General features: G+C 40.0%; 1 protein-coding gene across 7 annotated transcripts in view; it reads left to right on the top strand.

Annotated features, from left to right (window-relative positions):
* Positions 1–16445, top strand: part of PPP3CB (protein phosphatase 3 catalytic subunit beta) — a 37408-nt gene extending 20963 nt beyond the window's left edge. For 3 of the 7 annotated variants that reach the window (XM_079975270.1, XM_079975266.1, XM_079975271.1), the window contains 7 exons: positions 1840–1965; positions 2871–2948; positions 3983–4009; positions 7316–7400; positions 8349–8446; positions 13123–13152; positions 14888–16445. In XM_079975270.1, coding sequence (XP_079831396.1) covers positions 1840–1965; positions 2871–2948; positions 3983–4009; positions 7316–7400; positions 8349–8446; positions 13123–13152; positions 14888–15066 — 623 coding nt within the window. In that variant the 3' untranslated portion in view covers positions 15067–16445. The remainder of the gene's footprint in view (positions 1–1839; positions 1966–2870; positions 2949–3982; positions 4010–7315; positions 7401–8348; positions 8447–13122; positions 13153–14887) is intronic. The other 4 variants (XM_079975267.1, XM_079975268.1, XM_079975265.1 and 1 more) reach the window with 4 other exon arrangements.
* The last annotated feature ends 3994 nt before the right edge of the window (positions 16446–20439 follow it).

Raw genomic sequence — 20439 nt, 5'->3', positions numbered from 1 at the left:
AAGGCAATCCTTCTAATAACTTGTTCCCAAAATGTTATACGTAATAATAAGCACTTGAATTCTTTCAGCAGGATGAAATTAACAGTACAGTGGTACCTCTGGATGTGAACGGGATCCGTTCCGGAGCCCCGTTTGCATCCTGAAGTGAACGCAACCCGCAGGTTGTGATTCGCTTCTTCTGCGCATGCATTTGATGTCATTTTGAGCGTTTGCGCATGCGCGGAGTACAACCCGAAAACGCTCAACCGGAAGCTACTTCAACTCGAGGTATGACTGTATCAGAATTAATATGCTCTGAAAAGCCACCATATTTTGCACCACCTAAAGTCTCCAAACACATTTAAGAGACTGCGTCCCATAGGGTGCATTTCATTACTCTCATCTGAATGTGACTAAGATAGTGCAATTTACATTCCCGAATTATATTTGAGTCAGATATATAGACACGAGGTAGCAGCAGCAGTAGCAGCAGTATTTTGTGAGAGTCCTAAGGGACAACTGCAGCTAGTCATAGGACCCTCGTACCTACGGGACCGCCTCTCCTGGTATGCCCCACAGAGAAACCTACGGTCTGCAAATAATAACATCCTCAAGGTCCCAGGCCTCAGAGAGGTTAGGCTGGCCTCAGCTAGAGCCAGGGCCTTCTCGGCTGCGGCTCCAATCTGGTGGAACGCTCTGTCACAAGAGACTAGGGCCCTGCGGGACCTGACATCTTTCCGCAGGGCCTGCAAGACAGAGTTGTTCCACCAGGCCTTTGGTCAGGGCGCAGCCTGACTCCCTCCTCTGGCAACCTGCACAGAATCTTGCTTAATCGGTTGCCATTAATTTGATTTTAATTAATTTTTATAATGAAATATTTTTGAATGTGTGATTATTTGATTATTTGATTATTTGATTATTGTTAGCCGCCCTGAGCCCGGCTTCGGCTGGGGAGGGCGGGATATAAATAAAATTTATTATTATTATTATTATTATTATTATTATTATTATTATTATTATTATTTATTATTCCAACGTACCTACTTCTTCAGGGCAGAAGGAATGTTTCATTACTCAGGAAGAGACATCTATGTTAGTGAATCTGATGCCATTACTCAGCTTCCTTATCTTTCCCACCTTCACGTTAGCTAAAACCAGTTGGCAAGGCCACAGTTGTTCCGGATGAGAAAGAAGCACAAAGGTCTCTCAGTATACCCTGATACAGTGGTGGTAAAACCTCAAGTCTGATAATCTTGTGCAGAATGAGAATTTGACTCACCTAAAGCTTTAACTTGCTTTCCTTCCAGCATCTGCAACTTTCAGGGAGAGCCCTCATCTATCTTTGGAAATTCCTGCTATGTCCAAAATGACACTAGCTTGATACTCTGTGTTGCTGCTGCTTGTTAGAGGCCATATTGGATTATATCCTACAAGTTCCACTGTGTGCCTACTATGGTTGTGGTTGAATAGTTACAGGGGCTATTTAAGCATAATGCCAAATGCTAACTGTATAGTGTTGCAAGAATAGGAAAGGCATGGATCTAGTGTTTCTCTCCTCTTGTGCTCTGAAATTAGTAATTCCTAGTCCTTGTTTGTGACAATTGTTTATTATTTTGTTCAAACAAACCAATTCATGGTTCGTGTTTGCTTGCTAGCCAGGCTCACAAACTAAGGGCCTTGTGCCTGCTTAAACTCGCATATGAATAGCCCGATAGAATCTACAATTCACACAACTGTTGGCTGTTTAAAAAATGTCAAACAACCCTCAGGTGTTGGAATGAATGTGCTAGCTGAAAGGTTTGCAGTTATTATTGATTGCTTGATACGTAATTTCAGCTAATCACTAAAACTTTTTTACAGCTGCTGTATTGAAATATGAAAATAATGTTATGAATATTCGGCAGTTCAACTGTTCACCGCATCCTTATTGGTTGCCAAATTTTATGGATGTCTTCACATGGTCTTTGCCATTTGTTGGAGAAAAAGGTACGTTATATCATGAAACAAGGCATAAAAACAGGTTGTCACTCAAACATTTGCCACTTATCTAGTGTTACATTTATGCAAGTAGATTTAAATGCATGCTTTCAACTGATAGCTTGTGTGTATCTGTGTGGCCAGATAAAACCTGCCTGTAGCCCAGCAATTCAGACACTGCCTACAAACTGTATTTTTGCCCATTGTTTGATATTCACTTTGGGTTTTTTTGTTTGTTTTATTTCAGGCAGGTAGCTAAATTACAGTGCTTGTTGAGCCCCGTTGAGTTGCCATATTTGACTGTTAGGTGGGTTCAGCATAATACATTACACACAGTACTATGGTCGTGCTTTACATTGTTGGGCTGCAGATTTTTATTTATGTATGTAAAACAGACATTTCTGTTAAGAGTCAGCAGCCATCAATATACTGCACAAGCCCTCCCCGTTTTAGGCGCAGCTGATATGCATGCAATCACGCACAGCACCGAACCCAGAAGTAACTCGGAAATGTCATAAAAAGTGTCATTAGAAGGGCAGGGCAGGGTGGGCAGGATGGGGTGGAGTAGGGTGGAATGAGGCAGAACGGGGTGCTTGCAGGCTGTTTAAATTGCATGTGATTTCACACAATCACCTGGAACGCAACCCCTGCTGGGAGCAAGGACTGATGCCTTCATGCCCTGTTTGTGAGCTCTCTAATGGCACCGATTGTTCTTACTTAATTTCTGATCCAGCAATGCTGTTCTTTTATTAAATGACTTACAGTGAAGGATTGGAAGTTGACCTATTTGGCTTTTCATATAATTTTGTTCTTTCTCCCTCCAATGTATTTTGCATTTTAATAGTATTGTAGCATTTTAAACTATTCAGCTTATAATAAGTATTATGACGTGTTGGATTATTTTTTTAATTTAGTGACAGAAATGCTGGTGAACGTTCTGAGTATTTGTTCTGATGATGAACTGATGACTGAGGGTGAAGATCAATTTGACGGTAAGGCTACTTTTATGACTTACGGATCTGCACTGTGAATTCCTGAAAGTTTTATTCTGTGCATAATTTGTGAACTTTTAAGGGTTTCACTTTTGAGGAATGCTATTAGATTTTTAAAAGAGAGTCTTCAAATGATTCTGGTATATTAAGAATTGAAAACTTGGTGTGCTTATATTTTCTGTATTAAAATTCTTAATGTAAAATATTTATTCCATTGCATAGAATAAAAAGACACAAGATCTGCTTCTTCATTTTCTCCCCCTGCCCCCTGCAACACACACACGATTGCCATCATGCAAGGGGCAGAGTAGGGATGAACTATTTGTCCCCAACACTTCCTACACATCCCCAACGTATTGAGGGCTAAACCTCTTCAGTAGGGAACTTGACTAGGCTCCCCGGCGCAGTCTAGAACCCTGACTTAGGGGCTAAATCATAAGTGGAGCCTATGCAAGTAGAAAAGACTCCTTGCTGCACAAGTTCAGCCCCAAACACTGGGGAGAAAGATGGGATTGGTAGCAAGGAAAGTTTGTCCAAAGGGGAGAATGTCTGAATAGGGCTGTAGATTATCAATTATTTAGCCCATATTTCACATTTCTGCTTCCTGATACATGTAATTTGTTATTACTCATTGCAAGGAAACCTATGAAGTCTGTTTTGTTTATAGAACTTTTACTTATTTTGACAACTTTTACTTATTTTGACTTTGGGGTGCTTTTTATACTATATATTTAACAGTGTTTGTTTGTATATTTGTGTTACTTGAAATTTTATGTCCTTCCTACACTTTATATCATCCTGTCAACAAACTCACTGAACAGACATTACAAATGCTACCAATATATTTTAAAAATGCACTCAGCAGTATGCAGTATTCTATGAGAGTAGCAGTTTTCCATTTTTCCTCCTCATTTTTCTTTTCAACTTCCATTCTTTATTATCACTGCCAATGTAAAAGCTCTTCCTTTTAGTTTTCCTCACTCACCTTTTTCTCCATCGTTCACTTTCTTTTTTTCTGGACTCTCCATCTGAAGAACGAATCATATATGGCAATAAAAAAGGTACAGAAAAGACGGAGTAATATTGTTTTGAAATATGACTTATCAAAGTTATCAAAGTAGAGAACACATTTATATATTTTCCTTATATAAATGTGTAGTATTTGTTTTATTGCCAGTCTTTCTGTGCATGAAGGGTTTCTCCTCTTTTCCATTCCCCTATTGTAGTAGCTTTCATATTTTCCCTACTTTTAATATCTCTTTTTCTGATCCTGCATGTGTAGGAAAGTTTTCAGTTGTCTGCCTTGTTTATGATTTTAGTGTAAGCATTCTACATTACAAATGGTGCATGAAATGTGATCTCTGTAATGTTTCAGTTGCTGTTTGTGCAGTAATTTTGTTCTCTTCCAGCTAATATTTGTATGAGAAAGCTTTACATCACTATTGTGCTAGTTTCAAGCTGATGTGTATAATAATAAGTTAGAATAATTTATATTACTAAGGTAAGGCCTGCAGGGTTGCGGGTGACGCTGTGGGTTAAACCACAGAGCCTAGGGATTGCTGATCAGAAGGTTGGCAGTTCGAATCCCCGTGATGGGGTGAGCTCCCGTTGCTCGGTCCCTGCTCCTGCCAACCTAGCACGTCAAAGTGCAAGTAGATAAATAGGTACCGCTCCGGCAGGGAGGTAAAGGGTGTTTCCGTGCGCTGCTCTGGTTTGTCAGAAGCGGCTTAGTCATGCTGGCCACATGACCTGAAAGCTGTACGCCGGCTCCCTTGGCCAGTAAAGCGAGATGAGCGCCGCAACCCCAGAGTCGGCCACGACTGGACCTAATGGTCAGGGGTCCCTTTTAACCAGGCCTGCAAGCAGAAGTTTGCGCAAAGACTTTCGCTAGCACAACAGGGCTTTCCCTGCACCGTCCTCTCCCCACAAGCCCCCTGTTTTTACCCCTCCCCATTTGCATGGAGGAGGTTAGGAGAACTCCCAGAAAGGCACATGGGAGGCAGGTGAGCAGGGATTGCTCCATCAGCATAAGCATAAGTGTTTGCACTGATAGAGCAATCTGCTTGGCGCTATGTGGAATTCCTCGCAGAACTTTCATAATGAGCAGAAGTATATTTTAATAGCTTTGAAAGAACCCGTTACTAAATATTGCTGCAGTGCTATTGCCGGAGATCCAAAGAACTGTGCAACTTGCTCTACACATGTGAGGGAGCTTTCGACTTGTGTTTCTTTAATGGCCCTCTCCCAGCCTCCCAGTTGCATGGAAAACCATTTTTTTGGGGGGAGGGCTTTTTAAAGCTGTGATATCACATAGTGGGGATGGTTCTATTGTTTTAAAGTAAAAATTAAACATTCCATGGGGCTTGCCCAAATCCTTGGGTGCACCAAATATAACCCAGACCAGGCTTTATTGACCAGGCTTTGGAGACAGATATTAAACACAATTATGATAAGAATGTAAATTATGCAACCAGTATGCTGGTAGTGGCATGTTAGATTGCCTACTAAGTGTGCATCTTAAATAAAGAAGAAATGTCCCAGTAATTCTCTAGTCTTCCTTCTGAAAGCTATATTGGAAACTGCCTTTTGTTCCTTATATTTCTAACAGTTGCACACTCTATTAAATACAGTCTTGCAGTTCATTGGTTGAGGAGACAACTTCTTTCTAGTCTCCATCCCCACCCACCTTCCCGCTTTCTTGTGTTGTTGGTGGGATTTTTGTTCCTATCCATGCCTAGAGCTTATAATTTTTTTAAGAGGGAATCATGCAACTGAGTTTCATATGTAGTTACTAATCTAATTTTTCAAACAAAGAAGAGATACCGTGTTTTTCCATGTATGACGAGCTTTTTTGACCCAAAAATGAGGTTCAAAATTTCATCTTATACACGGGTAGTGCTGAGGGGGGATGGGCGAATGGTTTTTTTGGCACGAGCCTGAGATTGTAAGTGGTGATTGGGCGCTTGATTGGTGGGGCGGGATGCTGAAAATCACTCACCCGCCAGAACGCAGCACACAGCTGCTCGTGTCGCTTACAATCGGCACTTACAAAATCAGGCTCACGTTTCTTTCCGGTGGGTGAGCAGTTTTCAACATTCCCCTCCCCACACACAATCAAGCGGCCAATTGCCGCTTACTATCTCGGGCTCACGCTTCGTTACAGCGGGTGAGCGATTTTCAGCATTGGCCGCCGGAACGCAGCACACAACCGCTCGCGTCGCAGCTGCCCCATCACCGCCATTAGCCCTCCCGATTGCTGCTGTGGCAGCCAATAGACAGCTGCCCTTGTTGCAGCAAGCAGGAGCATGATTGGTGGCCGCTGGTGGCGATCGGGAAGCTGATAGGTGGTTTCTGCTATCAGCTATCCGCTTCCTGAGAGGAGCGGGTGGTCCTTTTACTGCGTGTGTAGCGAGGAGCGACGGCAGCGGTGGCCTGCTCCTCGCGAGCGTCGTTGCCTGGCTCTGCGCGGTCATGTCCTGCCTGTTCCCTAGCCTCCAGCAAAGCAGAGCAGCTCAACAACTCTGCCCCCCCAAAAGAAAATGAAGTGTGTGTGTGTGTTTCTGCCAGAAGTGAACAGCTGATAGGCAGCTTGTTGGATGCGTGTGGCTGTCAGCGTTTGTCAACTATTTTCCCTAAAAACAAGCTCTACAAGTCAGGGCAATCTCCCCCCACTTTCTAAATTTGGAGTCCCCAAAAATAGGGTTGTCCTATACATTGGGGTGTGCAATACACGGAAAAATACGGTATATGCCTGGAAGAACCTTACAAGTGAAACAGCACTTAGGTTGGAATGAAGTATACATGCTAGGAGAGGGAATGTTAGCTAGCTAATTGAATTCATGAATCACTTCCCACAACAGAAAGTCCTGAACTGATTTACATGAATAAAATATAGTGATTGTGGGAGATAGAGGGAGAGATGGAGAGGGATGAATAGACATGCTGTTCAGTGTTCTAGAACACTGTCGATTTGGAGCACAATTAGGTTGCCAGTTAGTAATTTGAATGCCAGCTATGGTATAAGTCCCATTTATTCCTTGAATTTTCTATTTGTGCTCAGTCAGGTTCATAACTGTTTAAGAGATCAGCAGTCAAGAGCCTAAGAATGAAATGCCATCAGTAAACAATTGGCAGCAATTAATAGTCTTATATTTGTCACTTAGTATTTAGAACTGTTTAATCTTTTCAGGATGTTTGGTGATCTGTGGACTGAAGAGATTTGTCTGTGATGAGGCATCTTTATTCAATCACCTTAAGTTCCAGGCTGAAGGAGAACCATATGTTATCACAGTTTTATTGATGGTCACATTGTATGCAATTTTTGTTGTGTGCTCCATTAGCTTGAGACTTTCTTCTTCCATTGGAAGTAGGTACAGCTGCAGCACGAAAAGAAATAATCAGAAACAAAATCCGTGCAATTGGCAAGATGGCAAGAGTCTTCTCTGTTCTCAGGTAATTACTATTCTCAACTTGCCTGATCTGTTTATATGGAAAGACTACGTGTTAGCCGCTCCCTACCCACTCTTACAATTAAGTGCAGCTGTAACTTTTTTAATAGATGAGTTATCTATTGCTAAGACTGTAATTCTGCTAAACATTTATTTAGCACCAAGAAAAGCTGTGCCAAAGAAATGGGCTCTGAAAGACAGGTGCAAAGGAGGGAAGGGAAATAATGTCATGGGCGCAGTGAATGGACAGCACAAGAAGCAGAATTTAAAGGCAGCAGGAGTAAGAGACGAGAACAAAGGGATCTGGTATTTGGTTTCACTTAAAAATAATAATCCTGCTATATCCAAGCTCAGAGTAGTTCCTGACATATATAATATTTTTGAAAGGCAAGAAGATGCCACAGATGTACAGTCGTACCTTGGAAGTCGAACGGAATCCATTCCGGAAGTCCGTTCGATTTCCAAAATGTTTGGAAACCAAAGTGCGGTTTCTGATTGGCTGCAGGAAGGTGCTGCAGCCAATTGGAAGCCGCGGAAGCCCCGTCGGACATTTGGGTTCCAGTGAACGTTTGCAAACTGGAACACTCATTTCCGGGTTTGCGCCGTTCGGGAGCCAAAACGTCCGAGTACCAAAGTGTTCAGGATCCAAGGTACGACTGTACGTATAATGGGAGGAGGAAATGCCTTTCTTTCCTTCCTAAACACCAGGGAACAGAGCTGGCAGACCTCTCCTGAGATTGTGTTCCCCAGCCTCCACCTTCCTCTCACTATTCTAAATCACACCCTCTCTGCTATTTTCACTTGCAGTATTACATTTCCCGGTCCTTCAGTGTTAGATAGGAGACAGTGGATTTGGGGGATGAGAAGAGCTCAGGGAAGGACCTGCATGCAAGTCTGAAGCATATTGGGTAAAACAGTTTTCCCCCTCCCCTTTTTTGTCTCCTAAATTCAGGGAAGAGAGTGAAAGTGTACTGACACTCAAGGGTTTGACTCCCACTGGAATGTTACCTAGTGGAGTATTGGCTGGAGGACGCCAGACCTTGCAAAGTGGTAATGATGTTATGCAACTTGCTGTGCCTCAGATGGAATGGGGCACATCTCACTCTTTCGCTAACACCACACACAGTGCATGCAGGGAATTCCTTATGCTTTTCAGTTCTTGTCTTAGCGGCTGATGATAAAGCATAACTTTATGTATTAATCCGGCAATGTAAAACCAGTATTTAACCAGGGTATTAAACAAAAAGCAAGCAGTATTAGTCACGCTGTGCTAATCTTTGTCTGTCTTTGAGCTTTCCTTGATAGAGCATTTCAGATAGCAAGATTATTTATGAACTGGGAAAAGATTGGCAGGGTAGGTCAGAAAATTAAAGAGACGTCATTATTTCATGAGATATCGAATATGGCCTTATTCTTTATTCCTACAGTTTTATTACAGACGTTAATCTGTTTAGTAAATGCCAGTTGCCTTTTAGTATTGATAGCTACAAGTTTCCAAGCTCAATTTTGCATTCCACGGATGGAAAATGTGCTTTGTTTCGTACCCTGGTGATTGATGCCAAAGTTTGTTCCTTCATGTTGTTTGTCAAATGTTCTGTGTAATACTACTTGACTTCCCTGAATTGTCCTTGTAAGTTGCTATTTCCTTCCTCTGCAGATGTAGCTGCTTTTTTTAGATCTGTCTGTCTTTCTCTAGGTATCGCTGTATGTCTGTATAAGTGTGTAAAAAAATTAAATCACTATCTCAGACACTTGTCTGTCTCTTGATGTACAAGCAACTTCGTAGCACCTTATTTTTGAGGTTAGCTGCAATTGACTCTGCACCCGGTGCATTCTGATGGCTAATGTAACTGAAAAATAAGCAATAGCTGTTATAAAATCCAATTGAGAATAAAGGGGCTAAATGAAAACCTTGTAAATAAGTCAGACTCAAAGGGTGTTTAAGTGTGCTTATATTTTTTGCATGAAAATAAAAGGAAAATACACCTGTAATCTGGCTCATTGAATACTTTATAAAAATTGATGGATTAGTTGTTGCCAGAAGAATATTGTGAGATTCTTTTTTCTTTTTTAATTTCTTCTGACTATATAGTTCATTTTTTTGTAATGGGTGTCAAGAAAGAAAGTGGGTGTCATAACATTCCCGAGCTTTATTAACAGAAAACATTTTCGTTTTCTGTTTTGATATTTCTGTAATATCTGAGTTCAGTTTTACAGCACATGTTTTTTCTTGTCTGTCAAAAAAAAATATTTTTGCCACCTAATGTAATCAAAATTCAACATTTAAATGTAAATTTGTGAAACTTTTCTGGTACTGTGTCAGTCTAAAATAATTTTTGTTTGAGTTAACACCTTTTAATATTATTTAAACTGTTTTATTTACTATCATTATCCTCTTGGAGCATATAATGTCTCCAAGTTCACTTTTCATAAGTCCTTATATATGTATGTATTTGATCTGTGAATGTCTGTAATAGCAAATGGTGTGTATGTTCCTTGTATCATCAGATTTCCCCCTCTAAATGTTACTTTCAGTGTGTATATTCACTACCCAGCTTGCATATTGTAGTTTTCTCAGCACTATGTAAGCTGTAGAGAATTGGAACATACGCATTTGATCGGACTTGATAATGTTGTCTCATGTTTGTTTTAAAACAAGACAAGTGGACCTGACATATAACATCAATTAAAAATTTTAATTTCAGCATGACCACAACTTAGAATTTTAACTAACTTTACTCCTTTAGGAGCCTCAAATGGCAACAGTTTAACAGAAATGTTGTGAATTTAGTAGATTTTTAAGGTGCTCACACAATTTCTACTGTTGTTGATAGGGTAAACCAGATGATTCCTGTTGCAAGTTAGACGTTTCTAATGTTTAATGGAAAGTTGTAACACAAATCTTTCATCACTTACAACAATGAAATGTTATAGTAAATTGGACAAATAGAAAACTGGCATTCAGGAGTCATTTTGTTTTCCAAAGGAGTAATGCCATAGTGTTGTCTACATTAAAATTAATGTAGTAGCAATATAAATCAAATGGCTTCTTGTGATGAAAGATTTGATTGAGCACCATTGCTTTTATCCTATATTTTATTTTATTTTTTTGTAAAAGCAGCTGCATCTTATGGGTGAAGCTGTTGGGAGTGGGCATCCAGCCCTTAATAGCCTGACATTTCCATTCTTTAATTCAGGTAAACTTTCAGAACTATGAGGTACAAATGAAATACTACATCGAGATATTTGAGTTTTGGTATCTCTTTTGCTAGAGGGGGGGAAAACCCTGCCAGATAAATGATTAGCATTTCAGAGAAGTTAATTCAGCTCACTAATTTAGTTTGTGCCAGAACTGATGCAAGTTAAGTAATTTCATCATGTTTGGTTGGAATTAAATGCTTAAAATGGTATCTCTGATTGTGCTGGTATGTGTGTGTTCTTGCAACCCACAATCACCTCCCTTTGCACTGTTGTTGTAGTCTAGGATATAACCATCTTACACACTTGTAGATGGACTGGTCTCGTAGTAAGTTGAAGGTGTTGAAGTAAGTTGAAGATGGTTGAAGGTGAACTCTGTGAGGTAGTAACTGCATTTCCAAACCAGCACCCTGATAAGTGCACTGTTGCTGCTGCTGTATTGCTAGCCATAGGAAGAAAAATTACTTGAAGAAAAAGGCAAATGTTTCCCTGCCCCCTCCTTGACTAGACTGAATTATTTTTAAAAGAGAGCAACCTTTATGTCACTGGTTTTCAGTGGCCTGGGTTGTGGTGCAATGGGATTCAGAAAAAATATATGATATTGTCTCTAAGTTTGAATGGTGCCCAGCAAGAACAGTCCAGGCTTTGCCTACAAACTAATGCTGTGGCCCTCTTGCTATGTCCACACAGAACGATAAACTGTTTTCCCATTACAAGAAGGAGCCTAGTCAACCATGTGCTCTTCTCTGCCACGTTTACAACAGCCACAAGGAGGAGACTGGAATCTTCAGCTTCAGTTGTCAATTAACCACAGTTTAGGGATAACATTTCACCTGAACTGTTCAGAAACCACAGTTTGAAATTGGCTTGTTTCAGTAAACCACAGTTAGCACCAACTGCAGTTTATCCAGTTTCAAACGTAACATGAAACTGCAGCTAGTCAAAAACAGAAGCAGAAGCTTCTGATGTTTCTTCACAGCCAATCCTATAGGACAAAGAAGCCCACTGCCTGCCTAGGTTTATTCCTACAATAATAAACTGTAGTCTATTGTTGCATCTAAACTCAGTAGCGTTTTTTCAGTCCCATTTCCAGATCCAGGAGCATGACAAGCTGCTTTTGAAACTCAAGTGGGTTTCTTAAGAAATTTAAAGTGGGCTTTTGTGTTAAAGGAGAGTTTTATTAGAGTCACTTGAGTTTGGTTATTCCTGAAAGAAGTGAAATTAAGTTTCTACAATGTTTTTTATTAGTCCACATCTGTTCCCGCGGTATCTTGGGAGGTTTCTAAACCCCCCCCCAAAAAAAAAACCCTGATTAAAAAATACAACAGTGCTTGGGTTGTTTTTTTTTAATGCACATAAAACGCATTTTGAAGCAAAGCTTTATCACTGTAACTTCTAACAATATATGCCAAAACAAATGTTTCATCGTATTTCAAAGAATACAGTTCTGCACTTAAATGACAAACTGACAATCTAAAACTTGAGAATTATAGGTTGGCTTCAGCGTCTTTATCAATGGTTTCATTGTGGGTGAGTTTGTAGGTAATTCTGTAAACACAATATTGATCTGAAAGACCTTGTTGCCCATAACTCCTCCCGTTTTCACTCCTCTATATTCATTTGTAAATTTTGTTCCCACCTATTTCTTAATCCTACCCTACTGATGGTAAACGTAGAAGAGGAACTTTTTTGATGGTAATAAGAGACCATTGCTTTATAGAACAGGTATTTGTCCTCTTAAGATCTTACTGAGCTAATGGCATGGGTCACTGCTTTTTCAGTTGTCATGGTGGGTACACAGAGATGTTTGAATATTTCATCTCTCCAAAGGAAATTACAAAGAAAAACAGTTCATTCTTGATGATGTGATCATCAGTTTGTTTTACCTTGGCTATCAGTGAAGGGTCTTTACATTCCTTCTCATGTGAAATAGTGTTAGTCTGTTCATAAGCATATTAGAAAATGTGCAGAAGAATATCCAAAGTTTTATTTTTTTCATAGCTACTTTAAACAGTAGGGGGTTCACATCCGTTTTTAAAATCTGGGGATTCCCGTTATTAACTGCAGCTCACCTACAAACATGCAGACTTTCGTCTTCTTAGTTTGCATGACAACTGGTTACATTTTTTAAAAAATATCATCATCATTGTATGTAAAGCAGCAGTTACTCATGATGATGATGATAAGAAACGTTCCTTTCTCAAATTCTTGTGTTTGACTCAGGAATAAAATACTTGATATTTTATTGCATGTTGGTATTGTGGACTAATGAAGAAAGTCCTCCCGAAACATTACAAACTTTCAGCCCTTTCCATGTTGTTGGGAACTCATATTAACCTGTGGTTTCTTCAAAAATAAATAAATGGTAGTATCAAAGCCAAAAAAGCAAGGAATTTTTTATTTTCAAAAAGGACTTCTTAAATCAACCTTCAGCTAGTATAATATTAATCATATTTTTTTCTGCTATGTGATATTACACTCTTCATCTTTCTCATTCATTTTGCATGCATCTACTCACTTCTGTACAGCCACAGTAGAGGCAATTGAGGCTGAAAAAGGTATGGTCTCAGTGTCTTTGCTACTGGCAGGGATTGGGGTCTGGGAGGGATTTAAAAGTCTGTTCTGCTCTTTCAACTTGCACAACCAGAGATGAATCAATACACTGATTCATTTGTTGTTATCCGTAGCATTTTGTCTTGTCTTGATGATGATTGTTGCCTTTCGCTTTTGGGGTGATTTGCTTTTTCTGACTGGAATAAGGATGTGTTTTCTTTCGTTAGCATAATAGCATGCTATGTTTATGTCCCCTCTTTTAGTTGACATACTCCCTCTGGTGATAATGGATTTTAAATGTTGTCTCCAATCCAGCAGGCCACTTTTAAGTATATGCATGGCTTGAACACTCAAATTGAGCTTTTCATATTTGCTAGCTCCCCCCCGCCCCCGCACCCAATATTTTGAATGTGACTTCTCAACAATACATCATAGCCCGGAGTTTCAAAAGTAGTTTCTGGTGCCATAGAATAATGCAGCCCTCCTCTCTTCCACTGTGTGCAGATATCTTCCCATATGGTTTTCTGGATTGAAGTCTGTGTCTTTTCGTTTCTTTCTCATAACCCATCTGGTAGTGCAAGATTTAGTTTTATAAAGGTGTTTTTATAATGTGTAGTATTCATTTGTGAACATTAAGTGCCAGGAAGCTGGCAAAGTAGAAAATGTTATCTTTGGATGAGAGCCGAATAATAATTTAGACATAGCCAAAGGCTTGCCTTATTTCCAGAGACCCTTCTTATTTTGGAACAGCAACCTTTCATTCCATGTCACTGCTTTGGCAACTCTGTTCAGTTGCTTGGGTGGTGTGGGTAAAGGTTCCTGAAGTCTTCTTTGGATCCTAGCCTTAATAGCCACTATCCATGACGACTTTTATATCCCATCTTTGTCAGGCCATTGCTTTACTATAAGCGACAAAGTATGTATATGTGCACAAGTGAGCTACTGGTACCAAGCAAATCTGTGGTCTAATCACGTTTGCAGACTAATCTGTAAGGCTGGTGCATATGCTGCTTTTTAAATGTGTGCCAAGTCTGAAGACTTGGACTATACTTATTAGTGGCTCAGCATCTCCTTAAAAATCTTCAGAAGAACTTGCCGGGCCAGCAAGCTCCCTAATGGTTCAAGCACCATATTTATACATCACTGTTGATGATTAGTTACATTTGCAGGGTGGGATTGTCTTGGTGGTGGAAAATGGAGTAAGATGCTTGGTACCATTGTACAGAACTCTAGTTTCTATGGCAGTGTGTGCACATGTCATTGTTCTTCAAAACTGAAAAATTGTCTTATTATCAGTGTTCAAAATAAAATGGGCTCCTGCCTGATGTGTAAGGTGATCTGTTGAAGTCTAGGTACTGTCCTTATTTTAAGGTGGCTTCCAAGGCTGTTGTGGTTATTCTCACATGTTTAGCCTAGGTATTCACAGTCACATCTTGCATTGCTGCCAACTTTAGTTTTTGTGTTCTCATAAGTGATGTTTGGAATGCCTAGCGGCCTTAAGCAAAAATTGGTATGATATAGTGAAGAAGAAAAGTCAGAGAGGATGTACAACTCGGCTTACTTTTTACAAGAGAAGTGTAAATACATAAAATCACATTTAATCTAACTTACTGGTTTTGTGGCTGTCTCCCCCCCCCCCATTTAATTTTTTTTTACATTTTGATATTATTTCTTAGAAGTTACTAAGAATACGCAGAGCTTTTTCCCCTTACTGACATGTCTAATTTGCATTTTGTTAAGCAATACGAGGATTCTCTCCACAACATAAAATCTGCAGTTTTGAAGAGGCAAAAGGACTGGATAGGATCAATGAACGAATGCCGCCAAGGAAAGATGCTCTTCTTCAGGGTGGCATTAATTCTGTGAATGCAACAAATGCCAATGGAAACAATGGTGCTGGCAACAACAATGCACAGTGACTGTCGCATCTGCTTACTTACGTAATAATTCGTTGAGGACTGCTTCTTGAAAAGACAGTAGCCAAAACATCCCAGGGAGATGCAGTCCCCACGCTTTACCCGGAGCGAAATCACAACTTGATCTTACAGAAGAGAAGCCATGATGCTTTGGAGATGACAGCCACTCTTCTAAAAGTGACAACATGAATATTAACAGTGCATATTTGGAACTCACTTGTGGAGAGAGATCCAGGGACAAGCTTCTGCTGTTATCACTATAGACTTAGCATGTTACTTTTTTTATCATTGTCAACACTTTTTATGTTTACAGAATGGGATTGTAGAGCTAGGTGGTGGGTTTGTGAGGTGGTTTTCTTTTGTTTTTAAATCGGACGTTCTAATGCATCCGTATTTATTTAATGGTCTTATGAATTGTCTTTAAATGATAGTTTTACAGTGGTCTTAAAATATAAATCTGAGGCTGCAGACATGTCTGTGTTTTAAATAAGTGAGGAAGAAATGCCAAAAATCTTAGTAATTATGTAAATTTCTGGTCTTGGGTATACTCCTGTTGCTAATTCTGTATAATGTTCAACATATTATTTTTAGTTAAAACTTATCAGAAGATTTCTATATAAAAATGTTTATTACTTGAACCATAGCTTCTGAAAAATATTTTAATTTAGAAACTTTTTTGCCCAACTTTTTGAGACTTTCCCCACACTTGAATGTTAAAAGAACTATTAACAGTAAAAAAAAAAAGTTTAAAATTAAGGTACTTTGTACATTACGTTTCAAGTAAATTTGATTCATATCAGATCTGTAAAGCTTGGCTTTGTATTTTCTGTATGCATGTTTTAATTTTGCAGATATTTAATATATAGACCTAGGGTGTACAGGAGAAAACATCCTATAGGTTATGCAGCACAGCTGTTATGGGTATTTTTAGTTTATTGTATTAAAGTTGCTTAAATAGTTAATAATTGTTGGGCTGAGTGGCTGCAAGTGTGTTCTTTTAATTCTGTTTGGTTGTTTTTGTTTTTGTTTTGAACTTTTGGCCATACAATGCATAATTACTCTGGACATTAAGATGTTAGTGAAGATATAAAATCAAGATGCATGTTATGTTTTTGATAGCTGGACTGTTCGGTTAAAATAAAATCAAACCATGTGTTGATCTAACGAATGATGAACTGTAGTTAAATTCTCCCAACATTTTGTTACCTACCTTTCTTATTCTGTGGGAAGCTGTTGGAATCTTACGGCAATGGATTTCGCCTGCAGTTTGTTTGCCACAAAGTGGAACTTGTGTGTGGCCCTAAGTTGGCTATTTGATGCATGTTTTAAACCATTCAAGTATTTTATAATAAGCGCACAATAAAGTTTGTGCATGGGCCTCAGCTCGGATTGGTTTGCTTCTGTTTTTGTTTGCGTAATGAGGAACACAACACAACCAACCATTCTAGTTGACCTCCTGGGGGCAAATATCTGGAATGGGGAGGTTCCCAGCACATTTTAGAATCTTTGAAGTCCCCGAGTTAAGGAAACCTCCCTATGTCAGAAGTTTGTTCCAACTTGAGGAAGGTGACAGGGGCAGAGCTGGTGTGCTCATTCCTACAATCCTTCCTCATATAGTTACTTGGATGTTGAGCAGTGCTGTACTTAATGAGACTATTATATGGTGATTAGATCTCAAGCACAGCTAACTAAAATGGCAAAGGAACATTTCATTTGAAAGTCAGTGATGGTTTTGTATGTATGGACAACGTAGAGTTGCCAGCTCTGTTTATTAATGATGTGTGTAATTTGGGGTGGGGTGTTGTTGTTAAGTACCAAAGTTTATTTTTATTGATTTAAAAAATAATAATATTGAAAAGTAACAGCCATATTTGTGCCCAGCGTTCCCAGCCTCCTCCACCCCTATCACAGGTGACCTCCCATGACCTAAGTCACAAGGTGGTTGTGAGGTTAAACGGGGAGAGGGAGAGCCATGTACGCCACCCCGAGGACCTTAGTGGAAAAGTGGAATATAAATGAAAGAAAGAAAGGTAAGCCCGCAGGTACAATACAAAAGCAGCAAAGAATGTCCACTTTCCAGTGTCTCACGTGTACAATCATAAATGTGTATGAAATACAGTGGAACCTCGGTTGTCAAATGTAATCTGTTCTGGAAGACTGTTCGACAACCGAGGCTCAATAGGCGGTCAGCAAATCCCATTGAGAAAACCGAGAAACATGCCCCAGAAGCCATTCAGCTTCTGATGCGCTCAAAAACCCAAGTTCCACTGTATATTGAAAGGGGGGGTCATCGCCTCCTACATCAATTAGACTGTGCAACAAGTATATGCAATTTAACAGCAACGCTGCTCCACAATAAAGGGTGGGGGAGACATGAAGTGGGTGAGTCCTCGGAATGCGTGTACATAATGTGGGACAATACTGACTTTTTCCCACTTTCCCCACAGGTTTATGTGAAGCTTCCACCTTTCCCAATCTGCTGTGCCATTCACTAAAGAGGTGAGAAACAGCAGTGTCTCTTAACTTGTGAGGTGGGTCTGTGGTTGGGGAGATTAAATGGTTAAATATCTGAAATGTTTAACTGCAAGAAAATGCAGTTCCACTCAGCTGCATTTGTTGTGAATTGACTGTGTGACTTGGCCACAGACTTATTCCATATTAATTTTATACTTTGAGATGTCCATCAAATGACTTATTTACGTGCATTACTTGAGGCACAGCAGCTGTCCCAGAAGTAAGATAAAAAAAAACTGCACACAGTGCAGTTTTGTTTTCTTGGCATAAAATACTGGTTCCTTTTAATGTTTGTGACCTGATGTCTTGAGGATGCCAGAGCAATATAAACTAACGGGACAGCCCTGCCACTGTCTTTTAGCATCTTCACGTCCTTATACAGCACAGACATAATTATTTCCAAATGCTTGTTAAGCATCTTCTCAATTTAGAACTCATTCCAACTGCTGGGAAAACTATTTGTGGTATAAGTCTGATGGATCTGTCCAGATTTCACCCTCCCTGCATTGAAGGGCTCCTGTCAGTGAGGCTTTTGATATAGCAGCAGGATCTCACTGGTAGAAGGGAGGTGACTTGCCTGTTTCCAATTCCCTCTGCAGCCTTCACACACTAATCCAGAAGGTGTCTCCGTCTTTCAGAGTAGGTTTTTGGAGGCTGCAGGGGAAGTGGAAACTGGGAAATGTCACCGCTGTACTACTTCCAGTGCGAGCATTGTGTTCTGGGTAGTTCCCACCAGCAGGAGCAAAGTCTGGAACCAAGCCTACTATTAAAACCTCACATATTATTAAACTTGAAGCAGGCAAACTTTTGGTCTCTTTACTCTCTGCCCCTGCTAATGCAACTATTTCTGTCTGCTTACTGTTGTCTTGCTTTTTTCATCTCGTTCAAACGTACATGGAGTTAAATATTACTAGCCTCTTAACTGTGAAGAACACTGGGTCAACATGGCCTGGGCTGCTGCTCCACAAGCATCTCCTTCACTGAGGTTCTCTCTCAGTGAAGACAACTGGTTTAGTTTTGGGTTATAAAGTTCTATTGTTAAAAGTTATATGAGAGTCTGTGCTCTGGTTCCTCACTGCCATAACTGGACTGAGTCCTAGATGTACTGGTAGAATGCAAACAGTTGTTGGATAGTCTAAATGTTCAACTTTTAAAGCTGTCATTAGCACTGTGTGTTAGTTGAATAGGTGTTTGTTAATTCAATGCTCATTAATACATTGTGGCAAGGGCTTTCCATGTTCACTCAAGCTACAAAATGCTGGGAAATGACCCAGCTTTGTGATTAGTTTCAACTTCCTTTGAGCTGAACGGCTGTCAGAGGCAGAATGTTAGATCCAAGTCCCAGATTTGTCGGTTCATGTTACAGGGGTACACTAGTAGTACAGCTTAAAAATGTATGAGAATAGGAATTGGGATGTAGGTTGAGGCTTCAACCCTGAGGTGTCATCAGTCTGCCAGACTAAATCACTAGTGTCTGTTTCAGCTCAGATTAGGAAACGCTTACTACATATTATACAGATGAGTCTTTTTTGTATTGAATCACATTGTTAGTATGTTTGTGATCTTCACTGTTTTGTTGTTTCTTCAGCTAGCAAGCCTCCTTGTGTATAGTAATATAGAGAGGCGGTATACAAATGAACAGTGAAATGAAATGAAATACCTCATGCCACTGAACTTTCCTCATATAATCAGGATGCGTAAACCTGAGTGCTGGAGAGGTCAAACGTTTTGTAATAAAATTCCTAAATTTGGGCATACAGGGAATCTTCCTCTGTAGATAGTGGTGGTATACAGTGGTGCCTCGCAAGACGAAAAGAATCCGTTCTGCGAGTCTCTTCGTCTAGCGGTTTTTTCGTCTTGCGAAGCAAGCCCATTAGCGGCTTAGCGCTATTAGCAGCTTTTAGCAGCTTAGAAAAAGGGGGGGGGGGGGAGTTGGAAAAACTCGCAAGACATTTTCGTCTTGCGAAGCAAGCCCATAGGGAAATTCGTCTTGCGAAGCACCTCCAAAACGGAAAACCCTTTTGTCTAGCGGGTTTTTCGTCTTGCGAGGCATTCATCTTGCGGGGCACCACTGTATATTACTTCACGTCAATATGTGCTAAACTAGAGCTTTTCTGCTTGGGGCAGAATAACCAAGAGGACTCCCAAAGTCTGTCCTGCTGGCACCGCTGTGCTTGAACAGTGAAAATGTTTCTCTGACTAGCAAGTAACAGGGACTTTGACAGCCCAATTAGATGCCTCACTCAAACACGCAGTAGCAATATGGGATCAGACTCTGGAGAAATGGTTCTTGAGTAACATTACTACCATATGAACAGGGATTTGGTCACTTCATACAGTGGTTGAAGATCTAGTTAAATCATAATCCTTTTAATGGATTGCTGTTCCATTTTATCAGTAGCTAGTATTTGCATACTTTGAAAACTGGAAGGGTGAAGGATAAAGCCTTGGCTTATGCACTTCAGGTTTCTAAATGAGACTGCAACAATGTGTTGCAGTGCAAAGAGCTGCAGGTTTCAGCTCTTAGTTGTTTTTTTAAATTGTTTTTATTAAAGATTTTCTTGGGTTACAAAAGTACATACATCTCTGTTTTGCATCATACAGTCCTTTCAACTGATCAGTTCTATTCGATGTTGTATACAGTATAAGGTTGTGGGAAGAGAGGTGGGGTGTAGTAAACTTGCATTTTTACAGTGTATGTGCAAGGTTTTTGTGTCAGAGTTACATGCATAGGTTCCCTTTCTATTCATTCATTCGTGTTCATGGGGGCTACAGTAAGTTGCTGCAGTAAGTTTTGTTTGTGCATGAAGGGTTGTTGGCTCAAGTTAGCCATGTCAATTCGCATGCTGTCGCTGGGTTCTT

This window comes from Podarcis cretensis (genome assembly GCF_951804945.1).
Source record: "Podarcis cretensis genome assembly, chromosome: 5".
Taxonomy (NCBI): domain Eukaryota; kingdom Metazoa; phylum Chordata; class Lepidosauria; order Squamata; family Lacertidae; genus Podarcis; species Podarcis cretensis.
Note: the sequence above shows the minus strand (reverse complement) of the source record. Positions and strands in the feature narration are given on the sequence as shown.